The sequence below is a fragment of the Pteronotus mesoamericanus genome, unplaced genomic scaffold (assembly GCF_021234165.1).
Source record: "Pteronotus mesoamericanus isolate MK-2021 breed Mesoamerican mustached bat unplaced genomic scaffold, CSHL_Meso_final contig_317, whole genome shotgun sequence".
NCBI classification, from domain to species: domain Eukaryota; kingdom Metazoa; phylum Chordata; class Mammalia; order Chiroptera; family Mormoopidae; genus Pteronotus; species Pteronotus mesoamericanus.
Window position 1 is genome coordinate 1,524,046 of NW_026555133.1, and position 27,643 is coordinate 1,551,688.

General features: G+C 49.1%; 1 protein-coding gene across 1 annotated transcript; it reads right to left on the minus strand.

Moving 5' to 3' along the window:
- Positions 1 to 27,204, minus strand: PELP1 (proline, glutamate and leucine rich protein 1). The gene is made up of 17 exons (XM_054575788.1): positions 26,955 to 27,204; positions 15,644 to 15,708; positions 15,160 to 15,265; positions 11,670 to 11,819; positions 11,374 to 11,445; positions 6,348 to 6,407; positions 5,892 to 6,042; positions 5,587 to 5,716; positions 5,350 to 5,437; positions 4,841 to 4,929; positions 4,644 to 4,760; positions 4,350 to 4,497; positions 4,039 to 4,198; positions 3,311 to 3,366; positions 2,939 to 3,145; positions 1,357 to 2,805; positions 1 to 1,197 (listed from the first exon to the last, which is right to left on the minus strand). Exons 1-17 carry the CDS (start codon positions 27,201 to 27,203, stop codon positions 1,105 to 1,107), a joined length of 3,390 nt encoding a protein of 1,129 aa, XP_054431763.1. The 5' UTR covers position 27,204; the 3' UTR covers positions 1 to 1,104.
- Between the last annotated feature and the right edge of the window lie 439 nt (positions 27,205 to 27,643).

Below are 27,643 nucleotides of genomic sequence, written 5' to 3' on the forward strand. Positions count from 1 at the left end.
GACATTTTAGAGAAAAATAGGAAACTTGAGTATCACAATATAGTACATACAATATTATTTTATTACTGTGACTTCTTAGGTGTGATGGCGGTATTACGATTATGTGGGAAAACGCCCTTAACCACAGGAGATGTTGAGATAATGTGGAAGAAGTTAGAGGTGCAAGTTACTTTTTACATGGTCCCACAAAAAAGGAAATGTGCACATATAAATATGTACTGATTACAGACAGATTTATGTACATATAAATACATGTCTATATGCAGATACAGATGTTTTAGAGATAAAAGCTAACATGAGAAAATGTTAACAATTGATGAATCTAGGCAAAGATACTGTACCACACTACTCTTCCAACTTTTCTGCATGTTGGAAATTTTTGAAAATAACAAATTAGGGGGAAATTTTTTAAATCCCCTAAGTTTCCCAAAATTAGCTCAAACTCACTCCTCAGAGGCCCTTCAGGACACATGCAGCGGGGAAGTCACTCCCTTTGCTGCACTTCCAAGGTCCTTTACTTACGTACATATTTCAACAGACTGAAAAAGTCAGGAGCATTCACCTCAAGCCCATACATTTCGATACCCTCTCCCGAACACACCTCTAGGTTCATGATCACACGTGCATCCCAGCAAGGCCTAGAATGAATAGAGCTGTTTAAAGGGGTCAGATAATGGCTGGGAAATGTCCAAATCTCAAGAATGGGCAGGGAGGCCTGGGGTGAGCTTGTCAAATTCCTGCCAGGAAGGTGTTGGGGGAGGCGAGGGAGGGTGCGGGGCTGGGATGTTGTCACCGGAAGGACCAGCCCCAGAACAGAGCCCATCCCCCACACCCACTATGGATGCCCCTTAAATTTGGAACGCCCAAGGTTCAAATTTAACAGAATTCAATGACTAAACTCTCTTTAAGTCGATGGTACCTCCTCTGGACAGTGGAGACAACAGAACAGCTACGGAGACACTGAGGGACACTCCAGGTACCTTGAAAAGCCCCGCAGACATTGGGGCTTCTGGCTGGTGGCACAGTTGTGGCAAAAGGCAGAAGCAGCAGTCGATATCCAAATACATAACTTTATTGGAATTGAGCGGGGGGCGTAGGAGAGGACTAGGAATCAGGCTCTGTGACAGGCGGTGGCTTCTCATCATCAGGGGGACAATCGATGAAGTCCGCCAGCATGGCAGCTGTCTCATCCTGCTCCTTTTAGGGACAAAGAGATAAGGTTCAAAACCGTCTCCCATACACACAGAGGAGGGGGTCACGCCGGGGACACACCTCTTCCCTAGCACAGCTGCTGCAACGCCGCCTCCTGCCCCCTGCCCAGCCTCCCCCGAGCTGCGCCCCAGCCTGCGCACTCACCTTCTCCTGGAGAGCTGGGGGCTCCGGCTCCGGCTCCGGCTCCACTTCGTCTGCTGCAGCTGTCTCTGGGGGGGGTGGGACCTCGTCACCCCCACCCTCAGTCCCCTCTTCCAGGAGGGTTGGGGGAGCACAGGGCTCCTCTTCAAGGAGCTCCTGAGGAGGAGGCCCTGCTGGGGGGCTCCCCACTTCTCTCTCCAGCTCCTCCTGGGAGGGCAGCACCTCAGGGGCCAGCGTGGGCGCGGTCTCTGCACCAGGCTCCCCGCCGGCCCCCGGCTCCTCCACTTCTAACAGCAGCCCCGGCTCTGGCTCTGGCTCAGGCTGCGCCTTCGGGGACTCCGTGGGCGGCAGAGCGGGAGGCAGGCTGGTGGGCGGAGGCCCTCCTTCTTCTACCTCCCCTCCTGCTGAGGTAAACTCCAACTCTTCCACCTCTTCCAATTCTTCTTCTTCCTCCTCGTCCTCCTCTTCTTCTTCTTCCTCTAACTCACCTTCTTCTTCCTCAAATTCCTCCTCAAACTCTTCTTCTTCCTCTTCTTCTTCAAAATACTCTTCCTCATCCTCTTCTTCTTCCTCAAAATCTTCCTCCTCCTCCTCCTCTTCCTCCTCCTCTTCTTCCTCCTCTTCCTCTTCCTCCTCCTCCTCATCACTGCTGTTGATATTAATAACTGTCATATCTTCTTCCAGGGCTGGGGGTCCTCCCCCACCAGGAGTTCCTTCAGGGACCAACTGCGGTGGCTGGAGTGTCACAGGGCCTGGAAGAGGAGGGGGTGGGGGTGGGGGGAGAGGCCCCGGGGCTGCCGGAAGCTCTTCAGGCTCCTCCTTGGCTGGTAGAGGAGGGGAGGCGGTTGGTGGCCCAGCTGGGGCAACGGGGGGTGGGGTGGTGCCCGAGGGGGGAGGAAGTGGCAGCGGGGGCAGCCCCTCAGGCACGATCACCACGCTGTCATCGGAGTCGCTTTCCAAGGAGATCTCCACATCAGACGCCTCCTCCTTATCATAGTGGACGAAGGCTGGCCTGGGAACTCGCCCCCCAAAGGTTTCATCTGGGGGTACAGCAGGCGGAGGAGTGCCACTAGGGGCAAGGATGGGGTCCTCATTTGAGCCTGCCCGGTGGTTCTCAGGGCCAGGAAGGAGCCGGGGGGGTACAGACGCCAGGCCTGGGACAGAGAGACCTAAGTGGTTGGCTGTGGCTGGGGGCCCAGGGCGTGCCGGGGCCATGGGGCCCGCTGGGGGCATGGGGCCCACCGGGGGCACAGGGCCCGCCGGGGGCATGGGGCCCGCCGGGGGCATGGGGCCCGGGGGGTGGAAGGGTGGAGCCCTGAATGGAGAGGGGGCCTCGGGAGGAGGAACTGGAGCAGGCGGGGGGCAGGAGGGGCCCATGGACTGCAGAGGAGGAACCCGGGGGTGGGTCAGAGCAGCGCAGGTCACCAGTGCTTCTGAGCAGAAAGAAGAGACCTGAGGAAGGAAGAAAAAGCTAGTGAGCGCCTCAGGAACAAAGGGTTCCATGGCACCGGAGACAGCCTGCCGGCATGAGGAACAAAAGAATCCCAAAACCTGAGAGGTGAACTCGGCCCCAGTCAGCAGTTACCTCCAGGCTATCTTCTCTCTGGCCAAGGGAGAAGGCTTGCAGGGCACAGGCAAGAGGAGGCGGGCAGCGAGGAGAAGGCGCCAGCAGCAGAGCCAGCAGCAGGCGGTAAAGTTCACGGCGGCAGCGGGAGCTGGTGTACGGGGAGCTGCCTAGGACCTCGCCCTGCTGGACGCTCATGACCAGGGGGAGGACCAGGTCATGCAGTCTCTGAAAAGGACACAGGGCACCACTAGAGACATCACCGAGACTACCCAGCCCTTCTCCAGGGCTTCCTCCCAAGTTGGAATGGACACCCTCTGGGGGCACAGCCCCCCCGCCCATGAACAGGCAGCAGCCCCTCCCCAATCTCCATGGGGAGCAGGCCCCACTAACCCTGTGAGTCTCCTCCTTGATGAGAGGCCCGCACATGAGGATGGTCCGGCTGAGGCCTGGGGAAGAAGAATGGGGTCTAAGAGGCTACTAACAGGACTGAGAGCAAGGGCTTCGGCAGCACACGGTTCTAGGGGAGCGCCCAGCTTGCCCTAACGTGGGAAAGTCACTGAACTGCTCTAAGTTTGTTTTCTCCACTACGAAACGGGGATTGTCCTAAATAGAGCTGTCGATACTGCAGGCCCATTATAAATGTGTGCTTACAGATTTGAGAAGCACTGGCACTCCTCTTGGCACGGGGAGCGGGGGGAGGTGATGGGCACTGAAATACACATTTAGGGGACCCAAAGAAAGTCACCCAGTAACTGCGCAGCCATTGACTGTACTTTTGCTTCCAGAAGGGCAGCTGTGGCAGAAGCAGGAAGCCTGCCGGAGCAGCCCGCCTGAGGAGAGCGTAAGCCGCAGCGGCAGGGGTTTCCCCTCGCCAGGACTGCCCCGGGCACGTGCAGAGGGTATGCAAACAGAGTGAGTGAGGCCCTGGGGCAGCATCAATGACCGAGCCCCATCAAGAGCAGGGCCCGCGGTCTGGCCTGCAGCGCTGGGAGTTGCAGGGCTGTCCCTGCTCCTCCGCGCTCCTGCAGGTTTTTAGCTGGCTCTGCCTTTTATCCGCACCCTCCAGGCACAGGCTGCAGCCCCAGGTCACGCCGGCCGTGGGCGCAGGCCGCACCCACCTCTCAGAGCAGCTGCACACACGTCGCTGTTGGCGTTGCTGTCCCCTTTCCGGTGGCTGGGAGGGGCCACAGCCTCCCCCACATCCAGCTTTAGCTTCTTCGGGGCGCTGGGCTTCCCCGTCTGCAAGCCCCCATCAGGGCTCCCCCGGGGACTGCGCAGCTGGTAGTGGAGGGAAACAAAAATCATGTTCACAGGCAAACAGGACGGCGGGACAGGGTCGGCACACAGTGCTGGGTGAGGAGGCTCGTTTGGACAAGGGGCACAGGACATGAGCCCTGACACAGGGTAGGTGAGCAGAGGCCTCACTCACCTTCAGGGCATCAGCCGGCGGGGAGATGTCACTGAGCAGGTGGGTGAGCAGGGCCTCTCCCGAGGCTCCTCCCTGAAGCACCCCTGCCGAGGAGCCGCACACCTGCACCCACAGCTCTAACACAGCGTACACCTTGGTCCGCATGGCGCTGTGGAGTGAGCAGTGGGCAGCTGTTCAGAGGGGGGCCAACGTGCCAGACCCCGCCTCTCCTCCCTCGGTACTCCAGCCCCTTGGAGGCCCCAGCCCACCCGCGTCACCTCGCCCACCTCCTTCATCCCCATCCTTGATTGTCACCTGTAAGGCTTCTCCTGGCCTAAAGAAAGAGTATCTCTACCAATGCTCCAAGCATTGAGGACCTGGGGAAGCAGGCGGCTGATCAGGGCCCCAAAGCGCAGGAGCCGACCTCCACACCTAGGGGCGAAGACACAACAGTGACCTCCATTCCCAGCAAGTCCCAGTCCCTTCATCACACTCTGCCTAGTCCCACTCACGCAAGGATGAGCGCAGAGAGCAGGTCCAAGGCTTCAAGGTGGATAGAGGGCAGTAGCAGCAACCGCAGGGGACCATCTCCAAGCAAGCTCTGCAGAGAAAGTTGGCGAAAGGAGTGGGGCGAGAGAGGGAGACGCGGAGTGAGGAATGGGGCCGAGGCAGCTGTGTGACTACACACCTGCGTACACACAGGTAAGGAGCCCACCCCCAGCCCAGCTCTCCCAACAGGATCAAACCCCCATCCTATAAAACAGACCCTGAGGGGGGAAGGAGAGGAGGAATGGCTGAGCCTCCCAGCAATGACGCAGCTGGCCCCAGGTTCTCCCTCCCCTCGAAGCATGTGTTACTGGTGTCCCTCCTCTAGGTGTGTCGGGAGAAGGGATAATGGCACTGGGAGAAAAGTGAGGCACTGTCCAGGTCAACTGTTTGGGGAGCTTCACATCCCACACTACTGTCCTGGTCACCCTGCGTCCTGAGGAAGGACTGTGGACAGAGGACAAATGCCACTTACAATATTCTTAGCACTGATGCTGAGGGTCCGGCAGATGACATCCAGGATTTCCTGCACAGGGATGGACACGGGGGCCCCAAACTCAGAGCTAAAGAGAATCAGAGCGGGGGACCCTCAGCACAGGTTCCCCAGTGTGAGGCCACCCGCACCCTCCGCCTCCTCCCTCACGAAGCAGAGGACAGCACGGGGTCAATGCCTGCCCCCGGCCCACGCTCCCTCCAAGGCCCACTCACACACCTGAGCAGGAGCCCCAGGCAGCAGGCCAGCCCAGAAAACCTCTGCCGAAGCCGGAGGAGGTTATGGGCATCACCGTCTTCTGAGGGGGAAAACAGCATCTCCACTCCAGGGCCTTCATACTGCATAGGAGCTGCACATACACACAAGCACCTTCATACTCCGGGGCTTTTTTGCATCGCCTCCCTTTTCATTTCTGGGGGATGACCCAGAAATCAACTGTCCCACCTCTTCCGGGCCACCCTCCTGGTTCTCTCCTGCCGTGATCCCCAACCACTCTGCCACTGTCTACCAGCCACGGTCCCTACCTGGTTCTGCTCCCTCGTAGAGAGCCCCCAGCAGACCGTGCAGGGAGGCCAGCAGGCTGTGCAGCTCCTGCTCCCAGCTTTCTGTATGCTTCAAGCCCTGGGAAAACCCAGCCCCTAGAGAGGGCAGCCTGGAGTAACACTCACAAGCCAACTGCAGAAGAAAGGTCAGAAACTTGGTCAGATGGGAATCCAGGCCAGCGAGGACCCCCCAGTGCCACGAAGGCCAAGAAAGATGGAGATCACAGAGGCCTGAGGGAACAAAGAAATGGGACACTGGAGCACAAAGACACAGTGGAAACATGGAGGCAGAGGTCATGCCTGTGCCCCTTGAGGATGTTAACAGGGAGGGAAGGGGGAACATGGTCCAAGGAGTAACACGAGAGGAACACACAGAATGAGCGACAAGAGAAGCTCCGACTCATGCCCAGGCTTCTCATCTCCCTCCTTTTCCTTTACCTGCTGGAGCTGCGGGCTCAAGGCATCCACCCGAGACAGGAAAAATGAGGCCAGCTTGCCCTGGGGTGTGGAAAAGAGACAAAAGAGCTGGTGAGTCAGTGCCAAGGGCCAGGGACATTCACCCTGCCCATTCTCAGCAGCAGAATCTAAGCCCTCGCCTTCTTCTTTCCTGCAGACACAGGAAACAAAGCTCCCAACAGGGCATCGCACCTGGAGGCAGACATGCTCTCGTGGTAGAAAGACGTCCCAAAGGTCAGCTCCTATCCTCACCCTCCCTGCTTGGTGGGGACGGGATCTGGCCTGTGCCCCACAGACACCGGGCTCCCTGCTGTCGAACTTCCCTCAAGCCAGAAGGACGCAGAGTACTGAAAAGCAGCAACCCTGACACTCAACTCCCTAGCAGCTTAGACAGGAGCGAGGGTCCAAGCTGGGAGCTGAGGCACTAACCAGAGATGTGAGGGCGGGTCAAGGTCAAGAGAGAAGGGAAGGCCTCTGGAGAAGAACTGAGGCAGCACATCGCAGAGCAGTGACCTGTGAGTCAGCAAACAGGTACTCAGCCTGCTATGTGAAGGTGCTGGCACAGGAGTGTTCCACCCGGGCCACAACTTACTTGGGGGTAGAATGAAAGGGGTCTGTGAAATGGATGGGGGGAAAAGTTACATCGTTTTCACTAACCTGTAAGTAAAAGGTAGTGTTTCTTTCAATTGTAAGTGTAAACAGAAAGCTACAATAGGATTAGCAGTGCCTCTGGCTGTCACCAATGGAAATTACTCATTTTCATTTCATATTATAATTGTAACAGGTACCCTCCAGTGTTCACATGTATCACTAACTTCAAATTCAGTAATTAAAAGACCTGCTGCTAGATCTTACTGTTTGACACATTAATGAAGAAGCACATACTATTCTATCACAATTATTAAAAATATATAATTCAACAGAGTCGGTTTCCCTTAAAATTCTACGTATTTATTTTATGAATTTAAAAACACTCTGAGCCCTGGCTGGTATGGTTCAATGGACTGAGCAACATCCTGCGAAGCAAATGGTCACTGGTTTGATTCCTGGTCAGGACACATGTCTGGGTTGTGGGCCAGGTCACCAGTCAGGGGCACACAAGAGGCAACCAATCAATGTTTCTCTCCCTCTCCCTTTCTCCCTCCATTCCCCTCTCTCTAAAAAATAAATTTAAAAAAATCTTTAAAAATACATTCCGATATTGCAATAAAAATGTAAAAAAAAAAAAAGAATTAAATTAGGTGATCTAGAAAATGAAAAAAAAATAAAAATAAATAAAAACACATTCCAAGAAGGAGTCCATGGCATAAAAGAGGTAAGAACACTGAAGTTGACCTACAGAAAGGAAAAAGCCCTGGCTGGTGTGGCTCAGTGGATTGAGTGCCGGCCTGCAGATCAAAGGTGGCCGGTTCGATTCCCAGTCAGGGCACAGGCCTGGGTTGTGGGCCAGGTCCCCAGCTGGGGGTGTGTGAGAGGCAACCGATCAATATATCTCTTACACATCAATGTTTCTCTCCCTCTCTTTCTCCCTCTCTCTAAACATAAATAAAATCTTTTAAAAAGAAAGGAAGGCAGGAGGGAGGGAGGGGACGGGATTTCCACCTTCACTGGGAAGTGAGTTAGCCAGGCAGACAAGTCTATGGAAAACACTACCGGGGAACAGGCAGTGGCCCTGCACGGAGACGTGGGCAGAGGGAGGGTCCGGGGACTGATGCTGGGCAGCAGGGCTCGGCGGGCAAAACTGAGCCGGGCTTAAAAGAAAGGGGAGAATCCCCATGAGACCAGCAAGCGGAAACACTGAGGAAAGCTACAGACCCAGGAGATGCCACAGAGAGGCAGGCTGAGGCCTTACATCCCAGCCTAGAAAGGATGGACTTTGCAGGAAGGGAGGATGGGGCACCACACACGCAAATCTGCAGTGGCACCAGGCACATGGCAGGGGACTTAACGGGAGCAAAGCAGGAGCAGAAGGCTGTCGGTGGGTGGTTTGGAAACAAGTCCTCCAAGGGCTCCCTCCCGCCTACCCCGGGGCCGGAACCATTTAGTTGCCCACATTACACTTCCGGATCCTCCTGACCACGAGACAAGCACTGTTACAGCTGATGCCAGGATAAAAGAGGGCCCCCCCCCCAACCATTTCCCTTGGGACGTGGGCAGCACTTTCACATCTGATATGGCAGGGCTGAGGGCACCTCAACCCAAACACAGTATCCATCCACAGGTCTCCGGACTCAGCAGCTTCTCTAAGGATAAGACCTCTCAGAGAGCTGCCAAACCCCGGTGGTAGTGGCACTCGGCCCTTTGGGCCAATTTACAGTTCATACTTCTCCTGAGACTCCAAAAGCTGGGCTGAGGCCAAAAGAAGTCTGCTGTTCTGACTGCAATAGAGTACAGGGACCTGGCTCTGCCCAGAGGTCTGCCCCAGGGCAAAGCAAACTAAAGCAATGGCTCAGCTGGAGCGTTTCGCTTGAACTGCAAGCGCATATGCACGTCCAGGGTCTCTCTTCAGGGTGGGGTTAGCCTTCCCACTCATTCCCAGGAATTTACTAATCAATTTGGCAAAGAGAGGTGAAGGCTCTACAGGAGTGGCTCCACGGACGCAGAATGCCGGAGTTTCACCAGCGGGAAGAGTAATCCTGAACTTGGAGACTGCACCTGCCCTGGGAGCTTCTGGGCATGGGAAAAGGAACAGACAAATGTTCCAAAACAGTGATTACCTGTTTCCTAAGCAATGGTCTGCAAGGTTTTCCAAGTACAAACCGCCCCTGGGCCTTTGCACAAAACAGATTCTTACCTGACATGTTGGCAACAAAGACAAAATCCTAAACAGTGAGAAGCTCTTTGGAGGACGCTTCAAGAAATAAAGGCATACATACCCCAAAGGGCATATATACCCCGTCAACATATCAAAGTTTTGTTGGTTTAGAAAGAACACTCAAAACACAGGCTGTAACTTCAAAACTACACGTCTGACAAAAGGGTATGAGTTACGGAGGCACTCTCCTGACCTCTCATAATGGACAGAAGCCGCACCAGCAGCGGACACGCTGGCATTCTCATCTTCCTGGCTACTCAAATGCTTACCCTGCAGGTAATACTCAATTCTCCCTCCACTTTCACGGGGGGATGCAGGCAGATACAGGTAGCCCCAAACCGAGGTGATTCAAAATAACACCTCACAAACTTCGACCAGTGAGGGGTCAGGGACAAAGATCTATCTAGCCCGTGTAATCTGATAAGTTAATTTACAGAACATTTTAGAAGAAAGGCCATTTTTACTTAAACTTAGTAAAATCCATGAGTTACTCCAAATGCCCTCTTGACCAGTCTTGCCCTGCCTACCCAAAGATTCTGTCATCTGTCCTTAGTGGCATTTACATGAAAACAAAGAATTGAAACCATGACGCCACGTTCTCCGAGGAGTATCACCCAGTCAGGGACTTCTCAGACCCGGCAAGTAACCAGTTCCTGAAGCCGCTGCAGGCGCCAACGCCACCACAGCACGCGCCGCAGGGCTCCGCCTCAGGCTCACAGTCCTTCTGAAGCCGCTACTGATGGGTAAGAGCTGGCATCGGTGTTGAAGCCTACCTGCCAGTCCTGTCTCTGTTCTTAAAAGCTTCTAGGGAGTTTGATTACGTAGAAAAAACACAAGCTTTAGGGGCAAACAGATCTGGCTTGGCTCACACTGGTTTTACAACTACCACGTACACAACCTTGAGTTACATCAGTTCAACACCTGTGGGCCTGTTTCCTGGTTAGTTACGTGACACCAACTCCACACAGCTGCTACAATGATAAAACGAGACAATGGCTCAGCGGGAGCGCCTGCATCTCGCCTGCATCTCGGACACTCAGCAGAGTTAGGTACACTGTGGGTACCTAACACCAGTTCCCTTACCCTTTCTTTTACTTCCTTGATTTGGTCATAGGACCATGTGATCTTACTTTCAAGACAATCTGAATGGCAAACTCCCCCTTAACTGATAATACTGATATAGTTACCCACATCAGTCACACACAAAAAAATATTAATTTGGCACTAATTCAGTTCTCCACACAGATTTATGCTTCTGTCTGAGTAAGGGGATGCCCCGTGGTTTGTCAAACAATGATGAGGATAACAAAACAAGAGAGGACATTTAATCTACAGGAGAGCAGTTATTTGTTCTTAGGTACTGGTTGGCATCCAATTATACTGCCAACAACAGATGTTATTAATGTGTGTCCTGGAAAACAAAGCCAGCTCTTTCGCTCTTTCACTGACCTCTCTCGCCCGGCCCACGCACGCTCGCCTGTCTAACCTGAAGACTATGCTGTAAAGGTCATGACGGCCTGGAGCAAAGGCTGGGGCAGTGACACAGGGAGTTCAGTCAAGAGTACAAGGAGACGTGTGGGAGAAACTGTTACAGAGAAGTAATATGAACGCTTCTTGGAGGAAATTACAAGAGCTTCCCGTACAAAGTAAGACTGAATGGCAGAGAGCGGCGGGGTGCTCTAGAGGTCCAGAGGAGCGCGGAGAGAGGAAGGAGCCCAGGGTTAAGAGCCTGGGCTTTGGCATCAGATACAGTTCCCCATCTCCACTGATTTTAGGCAAGTTATTTAATTTCAATTTCTTCATCTATACATGTAAAGTGCAACAAGGTGGTATAATGATAGCTGTGGAGATCCATGATAGAACAATCAAGACAGGTGCTAAGCCCTGACCAGTCTGGCTCAGTCGGTTGGACCATCATCCTGCAAAGCGAAAAGTTGCTGGTTCGATTCCTGGTCAGGGCACATGCCTAGGTTACGGGTTTAGTCCCCCGTCGGGCATGTATGAGAGGCAACCGATCTCTCTCACAATGATGTTTCTCTCCCTGTCCTGCTTCCTCCCCTCCCTCTCTAAAAATAAATAAATAAAATCTTTTAAAAAAAAGAGAAGTGCTTAGAAGTCCCAGCAATGGAATCTGAAGACAGACAGCTAACAAGGCTTACATTGGTGGGAAGAGGAACTTCCATGAATACTTACTTTGAGAGATCCACAAGCCCGAGGAAAATAAGTCATACACGCCTTCATTCCCTCCAGGGCTGAGAGCTCACACTGCGGGAGAAACAAAGTGAGGAAGAGGCGAGAGCCCACTGCCCCCACAGAGGCCATCTCAACCCCCCACCCCTCAAGGTCCCTCCTCCACACACTTTTTCTTGGCCCCTCCTTCTTCGATCCTATTGCCCGCTCACTTGCCATCACACTCCTTAATCCAAGTGATCTGAGTTGGGAGGCACTGCAAGGGGCCAAGGGGCTAAGGGACCGGGGAGGTGTCTCACCTCTGGTCTGAGGCCCAGCAGGGAGGTGAGAAGGCCAGGGAGGTGGTTCATGGAGATGTCCCGGAAGAGTGTAGGAAGCTGGGCTGCATACCGGAGCAGGTCCTTCAAAACAGCCACTGCCAACTCCATTGTGGGGGGCGGGTCCTGGGACTAAAGAGCAACAACACTCCATGCTTCCAGCCTCACCTTCGTGGTCACCAAGGGGAGGAGGAACAAAAGGTAGGACAGCATGGGGCTTTGGAGAAACACCACAGTTACTGTCAATATTACCATCAGATCCACTGGGAAGAGAGCGCATTTGAGATATGGAGTATCCAAAACTAATGTGTTTGTCTACAGAAAGGACATGTGTTTACATTTTCATATTAGGGGTATCTGGGGTCCTAGGACTTTGAGGGGGAAAAAAGTAACAAAGCCACATCTTAAAGACCTAACTGGAAGATCTCAAGAGGGCAATTCTCTCATACTATACCTTGCTAGAAAGGAATGGAGAACAGCACTCTCAGACTGGAAAAAAAGTCTCAACCACAACAAAACAACCCCATCTCTCCAAGCTAGCTCACACCTCCCCTGGAACTCAGAGGGGAATAAAGGGTTTGGATTTAGAAGGACTTCCCTAAAATATTAACATGTATCTAAGGAAAGAGCATTCAGCACATATCTCCTACTAGACCAGAGAAGGTCATGTGTCAAAGAGACAAATAAAAATGTTTCTTAAGAAAAGTAAGACCAGGGAGCCCACCAACTACAATGGGCCCTCCACCCTGTCCAGTAATCCCACTGTGCTTCTCTCTGCTTAGCTCACTCTGCTACTCGAACCCCCTCCCACCACCGTTGCCTCTGGAAAACGTAACCTGCAACTTCACAGAGGAAGCTGAAGCGCAAAAATGGGCACTCCCTCGGCTTCCCACTATCAAACCACCTGGAAATGCCATCTTTATCCTCACCCACCCTCCTCTTGTCACGCTAGAGGAAGCAGATCCCCTACTATTCAAGACAACCCCTCCACTGTGCTTCAGAGACTATCCCCTCCCTTCCTCTGAGAGCCCTACACTATTAACTAGCCCCTCTCTCCTGCATTTCTAACCAGTCCCTCCTAAGTGGACTCTTCCCGCTGACATTTATACATGCTCAAGTCTTTCCTATCTTAAAAGCCTGCCTTCGTCCATATTTCACTCACCCAACCTCAGCTGTTTCTCTCCCTTAGTTATTTCTTTCCCTTACCCCAGTCTGTTATCTCTCTCCCTTTGTGCCAAATATTGACTATTTTGAAAGGACTGCCTACCTTCCCTACTTCCATTCCTCTTCCCACTCCCCTCTCATTCCAGACACTCTGGCCCCAATGTAGACTGCTTCACCAAAAACATTTTGACTAACCTGTGAGTTGCTAAATCTGATAAAAAAAAATTTCAGTCCTTGTCTTGTTCCACCTCAGAGGGGCATAAACAGAAAGATCTTCCCCTGGATTCCACCCAACCCACAATCCTGGTTCTATCCTTTCTGCTGCTGTCTCGTTGTCCTTTGTAAGCTCACTGTCCCCCACATGACCATTAACGTGGAGTGCTTTAAAATCCAATCCGTGTAAGGACACATCTTGATCATCTCGTTTTCTTCCTCGTCTCCAACTTCCACCTAAATGCTGAACACTCTTCCCCTTTGTAAAACATATGGACTAAACCCCTCCCCCTCACCGGCCCCCTGAACCCTTGAGGTTGTACTCTGAGACACCCGGCCACTTCCACTCATACCAGATCAGATTAGATGTTCACTAAGGAGCCTTCTACTGAGATCCTAACGCCACACTCATTGTACTTTAACCTCTCGCCTCTGAACCCGGCTGCCTTCCAGTGTTCTGAGGTCTACAAGGCCTCCTGGACACATCGCCTCCCTGACCCTCCTCCCTCACCAGGACCTGTCCACTTGGCCTCTAAGTCTCCCTTGAACTCATCTACTTATTATTTCTATCAACCCCAACCTAATCCAAGCTACTGCAAATGTCCTCCTCGGTTATTTTAATAGCCTTCTACATGGTCTTTCTGCTTCCATTCTGGTGCCTTTCTAATCCTTTCTCCACAGAGCAGCTACAGTGATATTTTTCAAGTGAAAACTGGATCATGTCAACACTACCGCCACCTCTTCCTCACCCCTACTGAAAACCTTCTTGAATTGCCACTATTCCAAAAATAAAAACCAACTCCTAACACGACCACACCACCAGACATGGTTTGGTTTCCATCCACGTACCTCCCCAGTCTCATGTCATCAGCCCCAGACACACCAGCTGGCTTACAAGTCTTCACGCGGGCCAGACTCCTCTTTTCTCGGGGCTTCTGCACACCTAGAACACTCTCTTAGCCCAATTTACTCCCAATCACCAGTTCGGAAAAGCCCTCTCTGAATCACTGCCCCGATCACGCACACCAGCTCAGTCTGGGCGGGTCTCTCTCATTACATGGTCTCTGGGGACCACCTCCTTTACCTCCAAAGCCCCTACCCCAGTTTATCACTTCACACTGCTCTGTATAATTGGTCACCTGAAGTCTCTTGCACTGCAACAGGAATCAGCAAAGTATGGTCTGTGCGTGCCTGTTTTTACATGGCCTACAAGCTAAGAATGATTTTTACATTATTAAAGGGTTGGAAAACTAACAGAGAAAAAAACATGCAACAGAAACCATACATGGTTCACAGAAACCTAAAAGATTTACTGTCTACAAGAATTTACTTCATAGAAAATTTCCCACCCACTGAGCTAGATAGATTTCAAGCACCACAAGAGCAGCGTCCACCTTGCCACTGTCTCCCCAGAGCTTGGCACACAGCCTGCCCCAGGTGCTCAGAAGGTGACTGTTGAAAAAATGAGTGGAGATGTCATCAAAGAATGTAAAAGCAGGGGCAAAAATCAAAATGTTAAAAGAGAAATGAGAAAAAATAAAAAGAGAAAGGATTAGGCAAGGAAAAAAAATCAAACACCTGGAAAAAGACACTTTAGAGCTGTCACTCATTAGGAAAGCTAATGAGGGCCCTGTCTGGGGTGGCTCAGTGGGTCAGGCATCATCCCGCAAACCAAAGGGTTGCCAGTTCCATACCCGGTCAGGGCACATGCCTGTGTAGTGGGCCAGGTCCCTTCCCCAGTTGGGGAAGTGCGAGAGATCAGTGTTCCTCTCCTTCTTCCTCCCTTCCCCTCTCTCTAAAAATCAATAAATAAAATTCTTCTAAAAAAAGAAAAGAAACACTAATGAGGAAGTGAAAATAGTCAGAGGCTCTGGTATGACAAAGGTCAAATGAATTAAAATTAAGCCAGTAGATAAAAATAAAGTTTCAGAGAATTTCCACTTGAAGCTTATCCTCCCTGCTGTCAGAAAACTGCTTCAATTATTCTGTCCTCAGAACCAAATATCCAAGCCACAAAGAATATATCACGTCCAGAAGAGAGAACAAGGAATGGCTGGCAGAGGGGTCGGGGTCAGGGCAGCAGCTGTGTCCTTACCTGCAAGACCTGCTGAACGCTCCGAAGCCAGGAGACGCAGTGCTGCTGGAACATCTCTGTAGAGCTCTCCCCCACCAGCAGAGACAGCAGGCAGAGGCCCTCGAACCTGATGAGGAAGAAGTGAGTGGGAACAAGTTGGTGGAGGCCGGTCTTCAGAGAAAGCAGCTACTGCTCTTTCACTCTCACTGGACTACGGCAAGACTCCACCGCCAGGTCACTAGGGTTCCTACCTCCTGAAAGGCTTGGTGTGAGGTGCGGGCAGCAAGAAAAGAAGGGAACAGAGATCATCCCAGGTGGGGCATTAGCAACTTGGAAGTTGGGTCAGTTGATATTCAAGTGAGCTCATGAAAAGAATGACATGCCCCAGCCTCTTGAGAACAGAAAAATCTCTTGACTCCATGGGTGGTGACAACAGATGGACAGATGTATAGCTCACTTCCTAAGGAAACATCCCCCTGGAAAAAAAACAAGGTTAAAGACTTACCGAGTTTTGATAGAACCGAGACGTGCATTACTGAGACCCACCAACGCCCCAACAGCTGACAGGTTCTAGAAGAAAATGGGGAAGTGAGTCAGGAATAGGATGCAAAAGATGCAGAATTTCTCTAAGCCTAGTATCTATGAAGCCTTTTCTGAAGTCACACCTCCTTTGTGGACAAAAGACCATTCCTCTAGAGGCCTTCGGCCTTTGTCCTATTTTCAACAGGCGATACACACAGCAGCCTGTCCCACAGGCTTTCCTCAGTCATATCTTCCTTAACCCCTTCTCCCACCTTCCACCCAACAAATTAGTGCTATAAAGAAGAGACCCCAACTCATCCCAGCTACCAGACCTCAAAGACAGGTCTGCTTTGCCTGTGTGTCCCTGAGCAGCGCCTAGGACAGAGGAGGCATTCATAAATGTTTGCTGAATGGACAGACACTGAACTCATCTCTTACTCTTCCTCCCTCACCCCCAAACAAACCCCCCTCCTCCTGCCCCTGGCTTCCTTAGAGCTGTTAAGAAGCCAAGGTAGGCTTCTGGTCATGATGGGGAAGTAGGTAAATGCTGGGCTGACCTCCTCTCATAACCACATCAAAAGTACAACTAAACTACAGAACAACCATCATTGAGAACAGCCTGGAATCCAGCAGAACAGAAGTCCTAAAACTAAGAACATACAGAAGCAGCCAGATCGAGACTGGCAGGAGGAGCAGAGATGTGGAACAGGCTGGTCCCACACCCACCTGTAGTGGTTAAAAATCAGGAGGGCTATCTCAGCTGCAGAAGGCCCCCCTCAGAAGCGAGGGGTCCCAGCCCCACACCAGGCTCCCCAGCCCAGGGTCCCCATGTCAGGAAGATACGCCCCCCCCCAACTTCTGGCTAGAAAACCAGCAGAGTGTGGCTCAGTGAGACAGAGAGCTTCTGCAGTACCAGCCATTCCTCTTAAAGGACCCGTGCACTGACTTACTCAAACTCACTCACTCTGAGCTCCAGCACTGGGGCAGCAGCTGGAAAGATGCTAGGGATGTATAGAGAAAAACTGAATTGTCTGGCTTGGAACAAGGAATGAAGGGGCAGCTTTCTCCCAGACAGAAGTGCTGGCAGAAACCATTGTTCCTTTGCTGAGCCCTGTCCCTGCAAGTACAGGTGGGTGCCACATCTGAGTCTCCATCAACCTGGCTAACACTGTTCACCCTACCCTGGTAATTCCCTGATCTTGCCCCACCCAACTTGCCAACCCACCCAAGTGGCTTCCAGTGGCTTTCCCAAATAAACAACCTGCCTAGGCTCATGCTTCAGACTTTCCTAAAATCCTGCAAAGACCCACAAACCCCAAACAAGCAGCATCTGGCCTCGGCATGCCCCATCTGGCTAAGCATCCCCAAGAACAGCACTAGCAGCAGCTGGCCTCAGTTCACAGCTTCGCCTCGCCCAGCCACCTCCAAGCCCAGCACAAGTGGCAACTTGCAGATCACTCTGTAGCTCATACTAGGTGGCCCCAGCAGGGCACAGGCAGCAGCTGACCTTGACCTGCACCTTCCAAGAGGCCCCAAAAACCAACACACCCAGTGGCCAGCTTCAGACCACACCAGAGCACCCCCCAACCACCTACAGAAATGACATACTCGAAGGGCAGACTCGGCAGGCACCAGAGTCCCAATAAAGCAAGTCATGCTCCACAGGGTCAACCTATGCCCAACAGCTCCTCCACTACGGTCACCGCCAGTCCTCACACCGATCAGCCTGAGGGTCAATCCATCCCATTGACATGCCGATGGCAATCAAGGCTGAACTACAACAGGAGGGCACACACAACCCACACAAGGGACACATCTGGAGCCCTGAGCTCAAGTGACCAGGGCTGGGCCCCACAAGACACATATTACATAAGGCCACTTTACCAAAACGGGGAGACACGATAGCTCTAATACACAGAAACAACAGGGACGTAGCCAAGATGAGGAGACAAAGAAACATGTCCCAGATGAAAGAACAGAACGCCTGAAAAAGAACAAAATGGAGACAAGCAATGTAACAGATGCAGAGTTCAAACACCGGTTATAAGGATGCTCAACGAACTCAGTGAGAATTTTGACAAAGAGATAGGAAACATAAAAGTGAAGTGAGAAAACATAAAAAAGAACAAGAAATGAAGAATACAGTAACAAATGAAAAATAATACATTAGAGGGAATCAACAGTAGATTAGATGACACAGAAGATCTAATCAGCAATTTGGCAATTTGAAAGATAGCAGAAAACACCTAACCAGAGCAGCAAAAAGAAAAAAGAATCCAAAAAAAAGGATAATTTAAGGGGCGTCTGGGACATCAAGGATACCAACATTTGCATCATGGGGTTACCAAAAGGAGAAGGAGAGAGCAAGGAATTAAAGGGAAATATTCATGTATTCAATATATCTTTATTTAAACATCTACTTCACTGTTTCAGATGCTGGGGGGTGGAGCTTGTATTCTAATTAAAAAGACAGAAAATAAACAAATGACCAAATAATAAATAGTAAGTTGGATGGTGCTCGGTGCCATAAGGAAGAATAAAATAGAGTAAGGAAGGGAGGGAAAGGCAGGAATAGGGGAGGTAATTTTATGTAGAATGTGAACAAACACTCTCTTTAAAAAGGCCATTTGAGCAGAGACCTAAAGGACACTGAAGGCAAGAAACACTGATACCCTCATACACTGCTGATAAGAAGGTAAAAAGATGCAGCTACTTTGCAAAACAGTCTAGCAGTCCTCAAAAAGTTTATACATAGAGTCTTGGGTGGGTAGTTCCGTTGGTCAGAGTATTGTCTCAATATGCCAAGGTTGCGATTCAATCCCCGGTCAGGACACATACAAGAATCAACCAATGAATGCACAGGCATAAATAAAGGGAACAAATTGATGTTCCTCTCTCTCCCTCACCCTTCCTTTCTCTAAAATTAATAACAAAAAAAATTTTTTTAAGGTGGTTATACATAGTCACCCATATGACCCAGCAATTCCACCCTAAATATATGTGAAATGAAAACATGTTCTCACAAGAATGTGTACATGAACATTCATAGCAGCATTATTCGTAATAGTCAAAAAATGCAAACAACCCAAATGGACCTATCAATTGATGAAAGCATACACAAAATGTAGTGCATCCATAAAATGGACTATTATTCAGACATAAAAAGGAACGATGTTCTGACATATTGATGAACCTTAAAATATTACACTAAAGAAAAAAGCCAGGCCCAAAATGCCACACATATTGTGTGATTCACTTATATGAAATGGTAAAAGTAGGCAAATCTATAGAGACAAAAAGTAGATTAGTGGTTGCCCAGGTCTGAAGGGCAGGGAGGGGGTGGGGGATAATACGGAGTGGTTGACAATGGTAGTTTCCTTTAAAAAAAAAAGTAAGTTTCTTTTCTTGATTCCAGAGAGAGGGAAAGGGAAAGAGAAGGGGAGGGAGAGAAACATCTACGTGAGAGAGAAACCAACTGACTGTCTCCTGCACATGCCCCGACTGGGGATCCAACCTACAGCCCAGATGTGTCCTGACCGGGAATTGAACCTGTGACCTTCCAGTCTGCAGGACAAAGCCCAACCAACTGAGCCACACCAGCCAGAGCTATCATTTCCTTCTGAAGTGATGAAAATGTTCTAAAACTGATCATGGTGATGGGTGCACAACTCTACAAATAAAATTAAAAAGCATTCAACTGCACACTTTAAATGGATGAATTGTGTGGTATGTGAATTACATCTCATTAGAGCTGGTTTAAAAAAGAAAGGCATATTGTTACCCCCTCAAGCAGACACAAAAAGGCGAACTATTCCAGGAAGAGGAGAGAAAAAGAGCACTGGCTGTGAGATGACAGCACATTTGGCACAGCTGAGGACTGATAAGGAATTGTCACTGGAGAAAAATGAGCAAGAGAAGGGGGAGAAATGAAAAATGAAGGTCCTGGCAGGAGGGCCAGACCTTGTAGAGTCACACAGGCAACTGCTGACTTTTACTCTAAGTAAGATTGCAGTCACGGGGAGGGAGAGGGATGGAGCAGAGGAACGATACTGCCTGACTTGCAATTTATTTTTTAAAACACGTAAGTTCCCTTGTTGAGAAGGTAGAGGCACAAAGAAGTAGGAAGCTATTGTAATAACACAGGAGAGAGACGATGCAGCTTAAAGAGCCGTGGTAAAGGCAGGGATACAGAGCATCAAATTCTGGATATATTCTGAAGGCAAAGCCAACAAGATTTGGTAACAAATTGGGTATGGGTGGGAGATAAAGGTAAAGATAATTCCAAGGTTTTTCACTTGAGCAATTAGCTATTTACTAAGAAAAGGAACACAAGAGGAGATTTTGGAGGTGAGAATCAGTTCAGTTTCAGATCCGTTAAATCTGGAACATCTATTAACATCACAATGGAGATGCCAATAGATGTTGGACTGGTGAGTCTGGAGGTAGGATAAATTCTGGTTAGAGTATGAATGTGGGAGTTGTCAGTCAAGAAGCTGGATAAACTCACCAAGGGAGTGAAAACAAAGCAGTACAAGGACACATAGAGGTCAGAGAAGCAAGGAGGAACCAGTACAGATGACTAGAAAGGAGTGACCAACATAGGAACAGGAGACTCAAGAGAGAGTGGCATCCCAGAACAAGTGAAAACAATTTCGCAATAAGGAGTGGTCAGCCCTGGCTGATGCGGCTCCGCTGGCTGGGCATCAGTTAGATTGCTGGTCAGGGCACAGCGCGGGGGCCTAGGCAACTGATCAACGTTGCTCTCTCTCACTTCGATGTTTCTCTCCCTTTCATTCTGCTTCCCTTCCCTTCTCTCTAAAAATAGAGAAATAGAATCTCTTTTAAAAAATAAAAATAAAATAATTATGCTGTACCCTTGAAAAATGTCAAGATCAAAAGACAAAGACTGAGGAACTACCTCAGATTAAAGAAGACTAAAGAGACATGACAAAGAAACGCAACATGTGATCCTACACTGAATCCTGGACTGGGAAATTTTCTTTTGCTATTAAGACACCTTTAAGATATTTAGATTAAATCATGTATCGCATCAATGTTAATTTTCTGATTTTGATGACACTGTGTGGTTATATAAAGGAACACCTTGTTTTTAAGGGAATACTCACTTAATTCGTTAGAGTTAAAGGCATGACATCTGCAACTTACTCCTACATAAACCCAGAAGAAATATGCACAGGGAATGGTAAAACAAATATGCACTAAAAATGTTAACATTTGGGGAATATGAGTGAAGGGTATATAGAAATTCTTTGCACTATTCTTTCGAATTTTCTATGTGTTTAAAATTACTTCAAAATAATGTGTTTTTTTTAATGGGAGAAAAATCAGATACAGCAAGCATTAACAACTCATTTGAGTTTTGCCATAAAGGGAAGCAGCGAAATAGCAAAGAAGCTGAAGGAGGACTTTTTTTAAGCAGGTTTGAGCTGTATGCTGATAAAAATGACCCAACAGAGAAGCAAAAACTGATGGCGGAGAAGCAAGCGAGAAATGCTGAAGCAGTGCACTCGTGTACGTGGTGCAGGAACACATCTGGTGCACAAGCAGAGGGTCGGCCTCAGACGGACGTGGACCAGTTCATCCCCAGCACTGGGAGGGAAGGCAGGGCATATGGGCATGGATGCATAAAGCTGGCAGGTACAGTGGTGGGAGCCTATGGGAATTTTCATCTTACTGTTTCTGCTTTCTCCTGGGTGAAATGGAAAGCAAGGTCAGAAGCTTAGAGCAAAGATGGAGAAATAATCAGAGGTTGTCTAGGAAGGTAGAAACGTAACTAGATTGCTAAGCAACACTAAGGGTCCACTTGGGATGATGATGGCCATGAATTTAAAATGAGACCAGTCAGCAAAGATACGTATTTTTCTCCATCTATCCTGAGCTGTGCGGGTGCAAGCAAGAATGAACCAAGTTGGATCTAACAAAAAAAGGGTATTTCCAGGCAAGTTCAAGGAAGGGACAGGGAGAAGCAAATGATTATAATACGATTTAAACTGGATAAGAAGGGGAAAGAGAACATGACAGATCATAAATTAGTTCATTTCTTTCAATCAGTGATAAAGGCTAGGGAGGAAACAAAACAGGATAATGTGAAAGAGAAGGACTGGACCAGAAAATACTGCTTCATTTTAAGAAAGGGTGGTCAGGAAGGACACCTCTGCAATGGTGACATGCAAGCTGAAACCTAAATGAGAAGCTCACCCTTCCATGAGCTTCCCAGCAAAGAGTGAAGGAACTGATGAGCAGCGGCCTCAGCTCGCCGCAGAAAAGACCAGCGTGGGTAGCTGGAGGACAGCTAAGACAGGGAGGGGCTCTCAGGAGGTGAGGTCCAGAGGCAAGCAGAGGCTGCATTACGTAGGGTCTCGTGCAGCGATAAGCAGGGTTGTAAGCAGAAGCATACCACAATCTTACTGATTTTTTTAAAAGACAACTGGCTACTGATTAGAGAATGGGACAGTACAAAGCCCTGGGGATACAAGGCAGAACAAGGACCTCAAAGCACATGCAGTTACAGGGGAGATGAGATCTGAGATTTGCTTTAAATACTCCAGGTTAGAGAAAAAAGGCAGGGTTGGGGTGGTGGGAATTAAACAATATTGGTAAAATGTTCATTGTTAAATTTGGATGACGAGGACAGCATAGGGTGAGAGGGTTCAAAATACTGTTTTTTCCACTTTTGTGTAACTTGAAATTTTCCATAAGTTGTTTAATTACAAACAAAAAAAAAAAAATCAAAACCAGGTTGTGTGGGTATGGAGGAGGAAGGCTGTATGTATATGTGAAATGAATAAACAGATAATTTCAATATGGTGCAGTAAAGAACAGCTAATCATAGCTGTTTGGGAAGGTTTCCCAAAGGCAGTAACAAATAAGGAGTGACTTGAAAAGATTTTGGGAGGCAGGCAGCACAGGAAGAGATTCCAAGCAGAAAACAGTAAATGTAAAGTCCCAGAGAAAAGAAAGCCCAGGTACTGAAGGATTTTAAAAGGCAGCAAATATGATCTGAATTTTCCTTCCAAAACTTCAATCCAGTTGCTGTGTAGGAAATGGATTAAAAAGAGCAAGAGTGGAAACAACTTTCAGTCAAGATGGAGGCACAGGTAAACACACCTCACCTCCACGCACAACTAGGACAAAAAAATACAACTACGCTACAAAACAAGTATCACCCAGAACTGTCAGAAAATCGAGCTGTGTGGAAGTCTGACAACCAAGGATTTAAAGAAGCCACATCCATCCAGATGGGTAGGAGGGGGAGAGGCACGGAGAAAACAGGGGCATGGAGACGGACCAGGTGGCCCAACACCCACGTGTGGTGGATAAAAAACAGGAGGGATATCTCGGGAGCAAGGGATCCCAGTCCCAGTCCAGACCACCCAGCCCAGGGTTCCAGCGCTGCTGCGACTGCGGCGGCCGCGGGGGGGCGGGGTTAGGGCGGGGTAAGAAACGGACCAGTTCCTCAAAAGACTCCTCTTAAAGGGCCCACAACAGACTTAGAACTCACGCAGACCCACCCTCTTTGTGATTCAGCACCAGGGCAGCTGCGGCCGGAAGGGAACCACTAGCATATGGGGAGAAAGTGAAGTGCGAGTGCTGGGAGACAGCTTCCTCCCGGACACAACTCCAGAGGCCTGGCAGCGAGCGGCACTGTCCCTTCTGCAAGCCCTCCCCCACACAGACCAACAGGGCAGTGACACAGACTGCCTGGCCCCGGGAATTACCAAAGGCTCTGCCCCACACAACTTAAAAGGTGCGCTTTTGTACAATAGGCCTCGCTACTAAGACAGGGAGTCAAAGCAGCTCTACCTAATACACAGAAACAAACACAGGGAGGCTGCCAAAATGAGGAGACAAAGAAATATGGCCCAAATGAAAGATGAGAACAAAACTCCATAAAAAGGACTAAACGAAATGGAAATAAGCAACCTATCAGATGCACAGTTCAAAACACTTGTTATCAGGGTGCCCCAGGAACTCACTGGATAATTCAACAGCATAAAAAAGACCCAGGCAGAAATGAAGGCTGCACTAAACGAAATAAAGAAAAATCCACAGGGAGCCTACAGTGGAGAGGACAAAGCCGAGAATCAAATCAGCGATTTGGAACACAAGGAAGGAAAAAGCATTCAATCAATTAGAACAGCAGGAAATAAAAAGAATTTTAACAAAACGAGGATAGGCTTAGGAGCCTCTGGGACATCTTTAAACGTACCAATATCTGAATCATAGTGATGCCAGAAGGAGAAGAGGAATAGCAAGAAATTGAAAATTTATTTGAAAAAATAATGGAGAACTTCCCCAATCTGGTGAAGGAAACAGGCTTCCAGGAGATCCAGGAAGCTCAGAGAGTCCCAAAGAAACTGGACCCAAGGAGAAACACACCAAGACACATCATAATTAAAATGCCAAAGGTTAAAGAAAGATAAAGAGAGTCTTAAAAGCAGACAATTACCTACAAAGTAGTTTCCACAAGACTGTCAGGTGTTTTCTCAAAAGAAACTTTGCTGGCTGTAAGGGACTGGCAAGAAGTATTCAAAGAGATGAAAAGCAAGGACCTACAACCCAGGTTACTCTATCCAGCAAAGCTATAATTTAGAATTGAAGGGCAGATAAAGTGCTTAGGTAAAACTAAAGGAATTCATCATCACCAAGCCATTATTACATGAAATGCTAAAGAGAATTATGTAAGAAGAATAAAATGATGAACATTAAAATGGCAATAAATTCACAACCAGAACTGAATCCAAGTAAACTAAGCAAACAAGCAGAATAAGAAGAGAATCACAGATATAGAGATCATCTGGAGGGTTATCAGTAGGGAGAGGGCAGGGGGAAAATGGGGGCAAAGAATCAGTGACCAGGACGCACAAATTGGTAGGTGCAAAACAGACCGGGGAAACGTTAAGAACAGCATAGGTAATGGAGTAGCCAAAAGATTTACATGCACAACCCATGGGCATGAACTAAGGCGGGGATTCCTGGAAGCAACAGGGGTACCAAGTGGCAGTGGGCAAAGGGCAAAAAGAAAAAATTGGGACAACTCTAATTATATAATAAATAAAACATATTTAAAAGAAAAAAAAAAAGAGCAAGAGTGAAAGTAAGGAGACCAATTAGGAAACTGTTACAATAATCCAAGCCATACATTTTGAACTGTGCCACAGGTAGTTGCATTTTGGAAGTAATGAATTTATTGTGCCTATGGGAATGCAATGTGGATGATTAAGCTTGGATGGATGGACCAATTAATGAATCTCTTTTTCTCTCAAGCTCCAAGCCTATTTACTTACCTTTATGATTCATCTTCACTAGACTAGAAATTCTGAGGGAATTTTTCTTATTTCTCTACCTAGAGATAAAGAATAGTAGCTAACACATAACAGATACTCATTAAATGTTCACTGAATCAAAATCTATGGGGAAGCAAAGGAAATCATACAGTTCAACATATTGAAGACCCAATGCCAGAGACATAAGGAGAAAAAAATTTCAAGCCAGGATATACCCAAAAACGTGTTACAGGCAGTAGTGAAAGAAGTCTAGTTTCCCACATCACTCTTTTCCTCTTTATTCAAAAGCATACTAGACTTTAGACACTTAAGATAAAATTAATAAGACGTTAGGTTCATGTGGCTCGCCTGGAGGAAGGGGAGGAAGACTTGAAAATGATGATGAACGAAATCACACATTTAGCCCTGGCTGGTGTGGCTCAGTGGATTGAGTACCAGCCTACAAACCAAAGGGTCACCAGTTTGATTCCCAATCAGGGGCACATGCCTGGGTTGCAGGCCAGGTCCCTAGTAAGGGGCGTGCGAGAGGCAACCACACATTGATGTTTCTCTCCCTCCCTTCCCCTCTGTCTAAAAATATATAAATAAAACCTAAAAAAAAAATAAATCACACATTTATAGGCAGAATAGGTGATATTTCAGAAATACTTAGGAATCACATGAATCAGAGAATTTAGAAGGAAAATAGATAATCAGCTCCTGCTTCTGAAACGGGGCTGATAGCAGAGGCATGTTTCTGTCACCCTCAACAATGAGGAGTGATGTTAATATAATAAATGAGGTTATACTCCTAATGAAGCTGGGGCTAAAATAACTGAACCACCAAGCAGATTGTGACAACTCTCTTCCTGGACGGAAGCTTAGAGCTGGAAAGGTCCCCGTAATGAAAGCTGAACAAGGAAGACCTCATGTACATTAGTCTTGAAGCATGGGGCAAATTTGTGGGAGGACCAGGGGAAGGACGGAGGGCAAGAGATATTAAAGGAACACCTACCGTAAGTCAAACATGTTACGTATTCTTAGAATCGGAGCCTTCAGCTGGGCAAGATGGGGGTGCAAGCTGGGATGGGGGCAATGACAAAGATATGGAAGGAGTGTACAGACCTAAAACAACTACTCTGAGGATAAATAAAATCAACGAGACCTGCACATGAAGACGTGTGAGCAAGAAGAAACTATTCAGGATGGATGACATTTAGGTTTCTAATTACAGAACAAAATGGATATTAGTTTCTACCCTTAGTACATCCAAAGGACCTTCCTAAGCCAGGCTAAAAAGCTCTGCATGGCCGGTCCATCACCTACCCACCTCCACCTGAGCTCCAAGCACAATGCCCTCCTTTTCAGTTTCTTCCTACCACAGGGCCTTCCCACAGGAGCTTTCCAAGGACTGAACCACCCTTCCCATTTGCTCTTTCTACCCAACCTCTATTCATCCTTGGGGGCGGTCTCATCTTAAACTCCAATACTTCTAACCTAATTCTCCAGATTAGATTAGAGGTCCCTACTATACAATGTTCACAGTGCTTTATAACATTTTGTTCATCGCCATCGCATTCTACAACTAACTGCAGCGTCCAGTACTCGTCCTTCAATAAATACTCATTTGTTGAATACGTCCATTCACTCTGTAGAAAAAAAAAAAAAACCCAAAAGAGATACTGCCGGAGGAAAAAGAAACGAATGATCATAGATCTAGTGAGTGGCGAGGCCTGCAGTGGAACCCATTCGTGTGTGATTACCAATAGCCTAGCAACACAGAACAGAGGCCCACATTCTCCCGAGTTTCTACTCGTGGCTGATAAAAGAGAAATGCGAGAATTTCACTCAGACTGTTACCCGGATTCGCTTTCTCCCCCCAGCTCTCCTTCCCTCCACCTCCTCTTTCATCCACCTCCCTTAGGAGCTGCAGTACACAGCGACCCTCGGCGCACAGTTGTTGCGCCAACCTTCCAACTGGGCCGCGCGAGTGAGGTACAGACTCACCTGGGCCCCGCCCACCGTCCCATGCAGCCGCAATAAGCGCATGAGCCCGGGCAGATGTGGGGCCGAGCGGACTGGGGGATGCACGGGAGGAACGGTGGACCCCGCTCGCGGCTGCAGCAACCCCGACACGCTCTCCAGCAGAAGCATTCGGAGACGCGGGCCCGAGCCCACCGCCGAAAGGCCCCCGGTCCCGGCAGAAACCCCAGCCGCGGAGCCCGCAGAGGGCCCACTAAGAACGGCTGCGGCCATCTTCACCGGGGTCTAGTGGTGGCGTGGCGCGATGACGCAAACACACCGCGACGGACGCCTCGTGGGGAGAAGGAGTGAGAAAGGGGTTGTGGTCCTATGCAACGAGTGCGCTAAGATTGGACTCCAGGCACTGGCTGGGAGGGAGCATGCGCTGAGTGGAGGGCCGGGGAGCGGGGCCGCAGATACTCAGCTCCCCGGCTGTGAAAGGCTGGTGGGTCCGGGGACAGCCCGGTGGCTGTTAAGTAACACGTGGGGAGGACGGGAGGCGCTCGAGTCCGAAAGGTATCTGTTCAGAAACAGTCTCCAACACTTCCGCTCTAGGCAACAGTGGTACCTAAGAAACTGGCCCATTATTTGACATCATAGATATTTTAAACTACATTTATAACTGCAGAACTGACACAACGCAGTCCTTGCAAATTTAAAAAGATAAATCTAGT